The 9,084-nt window shown below is 44.5% G+C and overlaps 1 protein-coding gene across 1 annotated transcript in view; it reads left to right on the top strand.

Moving 5' to 3' along the window:
• fam20cb (FAM20C golgi associated secretory pathway kinase b) overlaps nucleotides 1-7,899 on the top strand; it is a 50,123-nt gene extending 42,224 nt beyond the window's left edge. Inside the window, exons 5-11 of the mRNA XM_079756867.1 lie at nucleotides 1,793-1,908; nucleotides 2,334-2,514; nucleotides 2,944-3,053; nucleotides 3,350-3,431; nucleotides 3,673-3,732; nucleotides 5,319-5,469; nucleotides 5,597-7,899. Of these exons, the coding sequence (XP_079612993.1) occupies nucleotides 1,793-1,908; nucleotides 2,334-2,514; nucleotides 2,944-3,053; nucleotides 3,350-3,431; nucleotides 3,673-3,732; nucleotides 5,319-5,469; nucleotides 5,597-5,701 (805 nt within the window). The 3' untranslated portion in view covers nucleotides 5,702-7,899. The remainder of the gene's footprint in view (nucleotides 1-1,792; nucleotides 1,909-2,333; nucleotides 2,515-2,943; nucleotides 3,054-3,349; nucleotides 3,432-3,672; nucleotides 3,733-5,318; nucleotides 5,470-5,596) is intronic.
• Nucleotides 7,900-9,084: the final 1,185 nt, after the last annotated feature.

Raw genomic sequence — 9,084 nt, 5'->3', positions numbered from 1 at the left:
TTACAAAATAACACCAACAGAAAGCCCATAATAGCCTTTTCTAAACTCTGTGACACAAATTATGTCCTAATTGATATGTATGCTTGAACATATACAAACACAAACCATACACTCTCTAGCAATACACATAAAACCTCAAAGACACACACACCCACACACGCATACACCGACCCACTCTATCTTGTTATGAACAATTCTCTGCGCGTCATTAATTATGTGGTTCGATTAAAAAAAGACTGCTTTGCTTTGATCTGCCTTGGGAACAAATTAATCGTTTGGTGAGGACGAATCAGAGCGCAGCAGTGAGAGAGAGAAAAGGAAGAGAGGGAGTTTTGGAGGACTGAAGGAGAAGGAATTTGATTGAAGCTGCCACAGTTCCCTTTGGCATGGCAGCACGCCTGGGCTCAGCATGACAGTATGCTCTGTAAGTCAGCCTGGCTGCCTGTATGTCTGCACGTCTGGATCTCTTATCTTGTTTTTCCTACGGGCCTGTCTCTCACTCATCTTGTGTGTTATTAGAAGAGAATTAATGCATTCAAAATCAGGTGTCATTATGGTGGTGGGAAATGGGTTTTGGAAAAGGTGAAAAGGGAAAAGAGAAGGGAAAAGAAGCACAGGCATTCTGAAACACATTCATGTTCCTCTCAAAGCTACCATCTCTTCCTGTTTATTTATACGCCTCTTCGCAATCACTTGTTTCTCTCTCTCTCTCTCTCTCTCTCTCTCTCTCTCTCTCTCTCTCTCTCTCTCTCTCTTGCTCTCTATTACCCTTTTGCATCTGTTTCTATTTTCTGTCACCTGTATCAGGCCTTGGCCATCAGGTTTGGTCAGAGCAGGGCATTTCTAAAGTGCTGTGGCTGTTATACTAAGGTGGTACTTACAGTAGTTAAACACACACACACACACACACACACACACACACACACACACACACACACACACACACACACACACACACACACACACACACACACACACACAACACACACACACACCCCTACTTACACAAGTGCACGCCTGCCCACACACACGCATGCCCACATACATATATAAACAAACATACACACACACACTGTAGCAGACAGGATGTAATTCACGGTGACAGGATATCATCCCCAGTGACAGCACTACATACCGACACTGATTGCTTGAGACAATCTTTTTCAAACATTCCTCTTGGTCTCCTTGCTCTTTTCTGTTTTCATCAAGTAACCTAAACTGATGGTAGTATATAATATATATATATACGTATGAATGAGCAGTCGGCCTTGCAAACTGTTATTATACATACAACACGATGGCCTGATATTCAATGATTTATTAAATTTCCTGTTTCATCAACCGCATTTATAGCAAGTTCTATAAATGCCACCAGACTGCCCTCTGGTGGTGAAATACTGCAAGCACATTATAATGCTGAGAAATTAGTTGTCCTCATTCTTTGTTGACCACGTGCAGCCCCAGTGGCCTAATGGATAAGGCACTGGCCTCCTAAGCCAGGGATTGTGGGTTCGAGTCCCGTCTGGGGTGGTTTGTGTTTTTACTTATGGGTTCAGGAGTCTTTTAATAGGAAGCTTCCAAAATGGATCAACCATTATAATATAATATGCCATAATAGAAAGTGAACTTTCCACAACAACACCCAACAATATCTCTCCATCTCCCCTCTCCATAAAATGCCAAAAAATAACATATTTTAGAGGGTACACATATTGTTTTGCTTTACGTTGACGTCAAGCAGACACCGTTGTGTGTGTTCAGTCCCTATGTGTGTTCTTCCGGCCGTCCTCAGGATCCTGGACTTCCGGCGGGTTCCCCCGGTGGCGGGCCGGCTGGTCAACATGACCAAGGAGATCAAGGACATCACCAAGGACAAGAAGCTGTGGAGGACCTTCTTCATCTCCCCAGGTACCGCAGGAGCACTGCATTATTCAGTATCAAATACACATTCATGGTGATAATTGTACCATTTTTTAAGCTTTATTTATTTATTTAAAAATATTTATTTTAGACCTGCAAATTAATTTGCAGTTATAATAAGTATTTTTTACTCCGTTACGGCCAAAATCATTGCAGGAGGAAATAAGTACAACCCCTGCAACAACCCCCCGCATATGCAGAAAGTGACATTTACTGCATCCAAAGACACGTCTTTTCTCTACCCAAAAACATGTATGAAAGTCACCCTTTTCTTTCCTCTCTGAATTATTCCCCCCCCTCCCCCCTCCCCTCTACTTACAGCCATCTAGCTCTGCCTCTACTTGAATGTTGAACGGTTTTCCTCAAATTATTTTGGGAGTAGAAACCCTTTTGTTTCCTGTCCGATTCCGCAGCCAACAACATCTGCTTCTACGGCGAGTGCTCCTACTACTGCTCCACGGAGCACGCTCTGTGCGGGAAGCCCGACCAGATAGAGGGCTCCCTGGCCGCCTTCCTGCCCGACCTGGCCCTGGCCAAGAGGAAGACCTGGAGGAACCCCTGGAGGAGGTCCTACCACAAGCGCAAGAAGGCTGAGTGAGTCCCAGCCTCCCCCCCAGTTTTATTTTCTTCAAATTGATGCCTAATTAAAGCATAATGAAACCTTTAAAATCAAGTGTTCACTGTTCTTTGTTTGTTTGAAATAAAGTGATAATTAAAATTTGAAAAATCGCGGAAAAGGTGCAAAATTAATTTGTATTAATTTTACTTTTAGAAACAGATTATTTTAAGATTTTTTCTAAATATCTTGTTTACTCCTTGTTGTCACGTTGTTGTAAGGTGCTAAACTCCTTGTTGTGGTGTTGTTTAAAGTTGTAAAACTCTTTGTTGTCATGTTGTTTAAAGTGCTATACTCTTTGTTGTCATGTTGTTTTAATCTCCTTGTTTTCGTATTGTTTTAAGGTGCTAAATACCTGCTTTTGGTGTTGTTTAGAGTTGTTAAACTCTTTGTTGTGTTGCTCTAAGGTGGGAGGTGGACCCAGACTACTGTGAGGAGGTGAAACAGACGCCCCCGTACGACAGCGGGACGCGGCTGCTCGACATCATGGACATGACCGTGTTCGACTTCCTCATGGGTGGGTGGGGCTAAGAGGATGTTGACCAATGAGAGCGCAGGCCAAACCCCGCTTCCTGAAACACATGTACAATATTAGGGGTTTGAACATTTTAAATATTATTTGTTACCTGTAATAGCATGAACCGGAAGTAATCTAATATTAAAATAACTTAAATAAAGTAATAATAACAAACCAAAATACATTTATTTACCATACCATAAATACATCTGTCATAGGCAACACTTGACTAACACAAACACACAGACACACACATAGTTACTGTCAGTCACAATGACAGTATCTTGTCTTTGCAGGAAACATGGACCGCCACCATTACGAGACGTTTGAGAAGTTTGGAAACGAGACCTTCATCATCCACCTGGACAACGGCAGAGGGTAGGGGGCGCTGATCTGCAGATTAATTCATCAGTTAAAATGCAAAATTTGATTTGGGTCAATTGGGTAAATTAAGAAGATCACTTCCACATCTGTCCAGCAGAGGGCAGTACAGTCAAATGGATCTACCTAGTACACAGCTGTACTACTGAAGATGTTTTTTACATCATAGTTCTTGCAGAAAAGCAGAGGACAGAAACCTTTATACCAAAATTCATATCTGTATCCTCGTCCGTTGCAGGTTTGGAAAGCATTCTCACGATGAGGTCTCGATCCTGGTGCCATTGAGCCAGTGCTGCAGGTGAGAAGCTCTATGTTGGCCCCGTCCATTCCTATCATTCCTACCATCAGAGTCAAATAGATCAGCTGACATAGGTAATGTCCTACGGAGAACTGGGCCTACTTGTTTCTTGGAAGGCCACTGGTTTGGCTGTTGGTGATTGGTTAAACAGAGAATACATAAAGTAACACACAGTTACTTTAAAAGTACAAAAGAAAAGCTTAAATGTTCTTGATTTGAAGAATAAAATATACACAAGTTGTTGTAACACATAAGAACAAACAAAAAGGATTAAAACCCACCACATGCAGACAAGATATTATGAATCCAGAACATTGAAACCAGGGTCCGGAATCAAAGTGGTTCAAGATCAAGCAGCTCTGGTTCTCATGGAGGTGACCCTGTCTCCCTGTCCTCCTGTCTCCCTGTTCCTGACCCTGTCTCCCTGTTCCTGACCCTGTCTCCCTGTCCTCCTGTCTCCCTGTTCCTGACCCTGTCTTCCTGTTCCTGACCCTGTCTCCCTGTCTCCCTGTCCTCCTGTCTCCCTGTTCCTGACCCTGTCTCCCTGTTCCTGACCCTGTCTCCCTGTTTCTGTTCCTGTCTCCCTGTTTCTGACCCTGTCTCCCTGTTCCTGACCCTGTCTCTCTGTTCCTGACCCTGTCTCACTGTTCCTGACCCTGTCTCCCTGTTTCTGACCCTGTCTCTCTGTTTCTGACCCTGTCTCCCTGTTCCTGACCCTGTCTCTCTGTTCCTGACCCTGTCTCCCTGTTCCTGTCTCCCTGTTCCTGACCCTGTCTCTCTGTTCCTGACCCTGTCTCCCTGTTCCTGTCTCCCTGTTCCTGACCCTGTCTCCCTGTTCCTGACCCTGTCTCTCTGTTCCTGACCCTGTCTCCCTGTTCCTGTCTCCCTGTTCCTGACCCTGTCTCCCTGTTCCTGACCCTGTCTCCCTGTTCCTGACCCTGTCTCCCTGTTCCTGACCCTGTCTCCCTGTTCCTTTCTCCCTGTTCCTGTCTCCCTGTTCTTGACCCTGTCTCTCTGTTCCTGACCCTGTCTCCCTGTTCTTGTCTCCCTGTTCCTGAACCTGTCTCCCTGTTCCTGACCCTGTCTCCCTGTTCCTGACCCTGTCTCTCTGTTCCTGACCCTGTCTCCCTGTTCCTGTCTCCCTGTTCCTGACCCTGTCTCCCTGTTCCTGACCCTGTCTCCCTGTTCCTTTCTCCCTGTTCCTGTCTCCCTGTTCTTGACCCTGTCTCTCTGTTCCTGACCCTGTCTCCCTGTTCTTGTCTCCCTGTTCCTGAACCTGTCTCCCTGTTCCTGACCCTGTCTCCCTGTTCCTGACCCTGTCTCTCTGTTCCTGACCCTGTCTCCCTGTTCCTGTCTCCCTGTTCCTGACCCTGTCTCCCTGTTCCTGTCTCCCTGTTCCTGACCCTGTCTCCCTGTTCCTGACCCTGTCTCCCTGTTCCTGTCTCCCTGTTCCTGACCCTGTCTCCCTGTTCCTGTCTCCCTGTTCCTGACCCTGTCTCCCTGTTCCTGACCCTGTCTCCCTGTCTCCCTGTTCCTGAACCTGTCTCCCTGTTCCTGACCCTGTCTCCCTGTTCCTCGCCCTCCAGGGTGAAGAAGTCCACCCACCTGCGTCTGCAGCTGCTGGCCAAGCAGGAGTACCTGCTGTCCTCCATGATGGCCCAGTCCCTGCTGCGGGACCACCTCACCCCCATCCTCATCCAGCCCCACCTGGACGCCATGGACCGCCGCCTCCGCCAGGTGTGTGTCTGTGTGCGTGCGTGTGTGTAACCCTAGACCATGAATTAACCCTAACTATATAGAGCTAATTCCAAGGGACTTCAGTGTGTTGCTGATCAGTGATGCCGTGGTCCTTGCTGCTGTCCAGGTGCTGACCGTGCTGGCCGACTGCATCGAGAAGGAGGGCTACAGCAACGTGGTGGCGGACGACCTCCAGGGGGAGCCGGCGCACACATCCCCCAGACAGAGGTAGCTGGCCGGGGAGGCGCATGCTAGAAGGACCTGAAACCTCCGGGAGATATGGGACCCGGGATAGACTTTTGATTTCCTCCTCTGGTCGCCGTCTGCTAAACTGAGACGGCTGTGGCTGTGGAACTGACCACGCAGTGGATGGACAAGTTCGGCCATTCTACACTTACGGGGAAAGCTGCCCCAAGGAACCCAAGGCGTTGTTCTGCTGGGGGAGAGAGAGAGAGAGAGACAGAGAGAGAGACAGATAGAGAGACAGTCTCTCTGATACAAAAACACAAAGTGTAAAGACTTGATGAACAAGAAGCTGGTGTTCAGAATGAGGCCCTTTTGGGAAGTTGACTGGATAATACACAGCATCGGACCCTACCGCATCACCTTAAAGAAACCCCTCCCCCACTCTGATGCTAGCATAGCAGGCTAGCATAGCAGGCTAGTGTAGCAGGCTAGCTATTGCCACCTGCCCCCATACAGCAGCGCTACCAAACAGTGAAAGAATGAACGATTCTTGGGAGGTTACCCTTTTCTCCTTGTCTGGATAAGGACCCGTTAGAATTCAATGAATTTGAAGAAAGAGAAAACACACACACACACACACACACACACACACACACACACACACACACACACACACACACACACACACACACACTCAACACCACAAAACACTCAGCCCCCTGAAACTGAGATAAGTGTTTAATGTGTTGTTGTACGCCCAGAAGTGTTTCAAGTTGGATGACAATATTAAGAGGAAAATTACATTTGTTAAAATATATTGTGTTGATTTTATGCCTTTTTTTTTGCACAAGATTATTTTTATTATCAAGTTATTATTTTACTTAGTTCTTTTCTTTGGCAGTTGGGATATACATATTTGATGAGAGTGCCGGTTTACTCCTGGATTGTTAAAGTTTCATTTTCCTGTCAAATGATCACTGCCCTTTGAAGATTATTTATTGTAGTTTCTATTTATTATTTAAAATTAGCGATACAAAACGTCAATCATCTATTTGTTGTTTTGGGATTGAATGGGTGAATTGGGAAACTAACAGCAGAGGGCGGAAAAGGCACGTATGGAGCCATACGGTACATCTAGCTGTACTACTGAAGAAGACAACCTTTCTTGAAATTGTCCCCACTTACATCAAAGATTGTGGGTTTTGCTGTTTCCGAATCACTTTTACATTTTAGCCGGGAAAAAAGTACCTAACGCATATCTGTTATTCTAATTAAACTGACATCCCGTTGCTTGCCAAACTGTTTACATCAGTTGTGTTTACAACATTTGAGTTGTTTTTAATGTTATTTCATTACATTTACATTACATTCCAGGTTATATGGAAAGTTAGATCAACACGATTGTGGTACCAAAAGGCCAAATGAAACAATTTGTTTATAATTTTATATATTTTTTGTTTTCGTTTTTTGGGGAGAATATTTGTTAATTTTATAAAAGTATGTTTGGTGTCCAAATGTTGGTGTTATGGAGAGATAAAAAAAAAAACGGGGATAAATATTGATGCTTTCTTACTGACAGATTATGGGAAAAAAACCAAAATAGTGGAAGATTTCGTTGGGTGAAAGTTAATATATACAGTAGGAAAATCTAGTGCCTGTGCAATGATAGAAATACTTGAATGTGTGGTTTATTGAACAAAGGGTTTTGAGGATGTCACAAGACATAGTCCCAGAGGTCTACCTATATAGCTATGTGTACGCTGATACCATTTATTCCATACATAAGTTTCCATGGTTCCCGTGTTGGTATGATGTGTGTGTGTGTTTGTGGCTGTGTGTGTGTGTGTGTGTGTGTGTGTGTGTGTGTGTGTGTGTGTGTGTGTGTGTGTGTGTGTGTGTGTGTGTGTGTGGAGGGGGGGGTGTACGTGTGTGTGCGTGTATTTGTGTGCGCGCATGGGTGTCTTTGTGTGAGAGAGAGAGAGAGAGAGAGAGAGAGAGAGGAAGAGAGAGACTATGGATGAAAAGCTTCTGTTGTTTTTTTAATTGAACTCACTGTCTGTGGCGTTTCTTTGCATCATGGTAAAAGTGCAATAAAACGAAATGTACAGAAAAGTCAAAATTATGAGTCAACTTCCTATGTATTAAGAATGTATTGGTATTGGAGATTAAGAATGGAGTCAAAGCATTTTGTGCAATGCAGTGATATCCAGCCTTATGACCTGTTCTAAAGCCTCATCATCCTGTTCGTCTTGTCTGTCAAATCAAGGCCCCAAAAAACAACAACATTCTAATAATACAATGAATTTAAATTTTACTTTTTAACTTTGGGTTGTTTGATTGAATCAGTATTTGTATGTGTTTATCCATGGCTTTTTCCAGAGAGTATTAAGCTTCTCGGACACCGTCCTAAAGTAGGATAACGCCACGGTGTGTGCCTACAACAACGCTCACCGCAGAACGACGCGAGACCGCTCGAATGTTTCTCAAAGTTGGCTTGGTTCGTAACCATGAAGATAACTCGTAGGTGTTATCCCCCTCTGAATCCTTCAAGAATTTGTGGAGATTCTGAAAAGTTTTTGAATTCGGGCGGATGGGGGTTCACATCTTTAATAGTAAAAAAAAAAAAAAAAAAATACAACACGACAGAATCAATTTTGGCATCAGCTGAGAGGACAGTAACTGTTAGTGGCTAGATTCCTACTGGAATATTTGATAATAAATAACTATAGGCCTATATTGCTTTTTGGAGCCTACACTTTGTTATAACCTATTGTAGGCCTATTATTGTATCCAAAGCGTCTTTTGTTTTACTTTGGAAGGATGTTGCAAAAGTCCACAGCGCCCACGCAAACGCCACTCAGCCAGGCTATTGTACATAAAGATGTTTACAGTTCCCACTGTACCGTTGTGTTTTGATAACCTTTCCCTGGGCGATAGCTCACAGCCCCCGGAAAAGCCATCGCTTGGTTTACATAAACGCATTTATTTAGAGAGAGAGAGGTAGAGGGAGAGGAAGAGAGAGGGAAAAAGAATAAAGAAAGAGAGAGAGAGAGAGAGAGAGAGAGAGAGAGAGTATGAATGGGGGACGTCTGGTCGTTGACAAGCATCAGACACCAGGAGATGTAATGAGTGGCCGGCCGCAGACGGGACGGGAGAGGAAGCATCGTCATGGGAATGAGAGGCGATGATTATCAAATCAGATTCGGCCCCAAACTCAACTCTTTTCTCTGTTCTGTCGTCGTCACTTCTCCGTTCTATTTTGTTTTTCTCTTTCTCCTCTCCTCTGTTCTCTGTTCTTATCATCTCTTGTTCTCTTCTCTTGTTCTCTTTTCTCTCGTTTCTTCTCTTCTCTTCTCTACTCTTCTGTCTCTTCCAAATAGAAAAGGCCAATTTACACAATTGTCTGCGTATGTTATATCTGAGACTGTT

The sequence above is a fragment of the Pollachius pollachius genome (assembly GCF_949987615.1).
Source record: "Pollachius pollachius genome assembly, chromosome: 19".
In the NCBI taxonomy this organism is placed as follows: domain Eukaryota; kingdom Metazoa; phylum Chordata; class Actinopteri; order Gadiformes; family Gadidae; genus Pollachius; species Pollachius pollachius.
The sequence above is the reverse complement of the archived record's forward strand: the minus strand, read 5'-3'. Positions and strand labels throughout refer to the sequence as shown.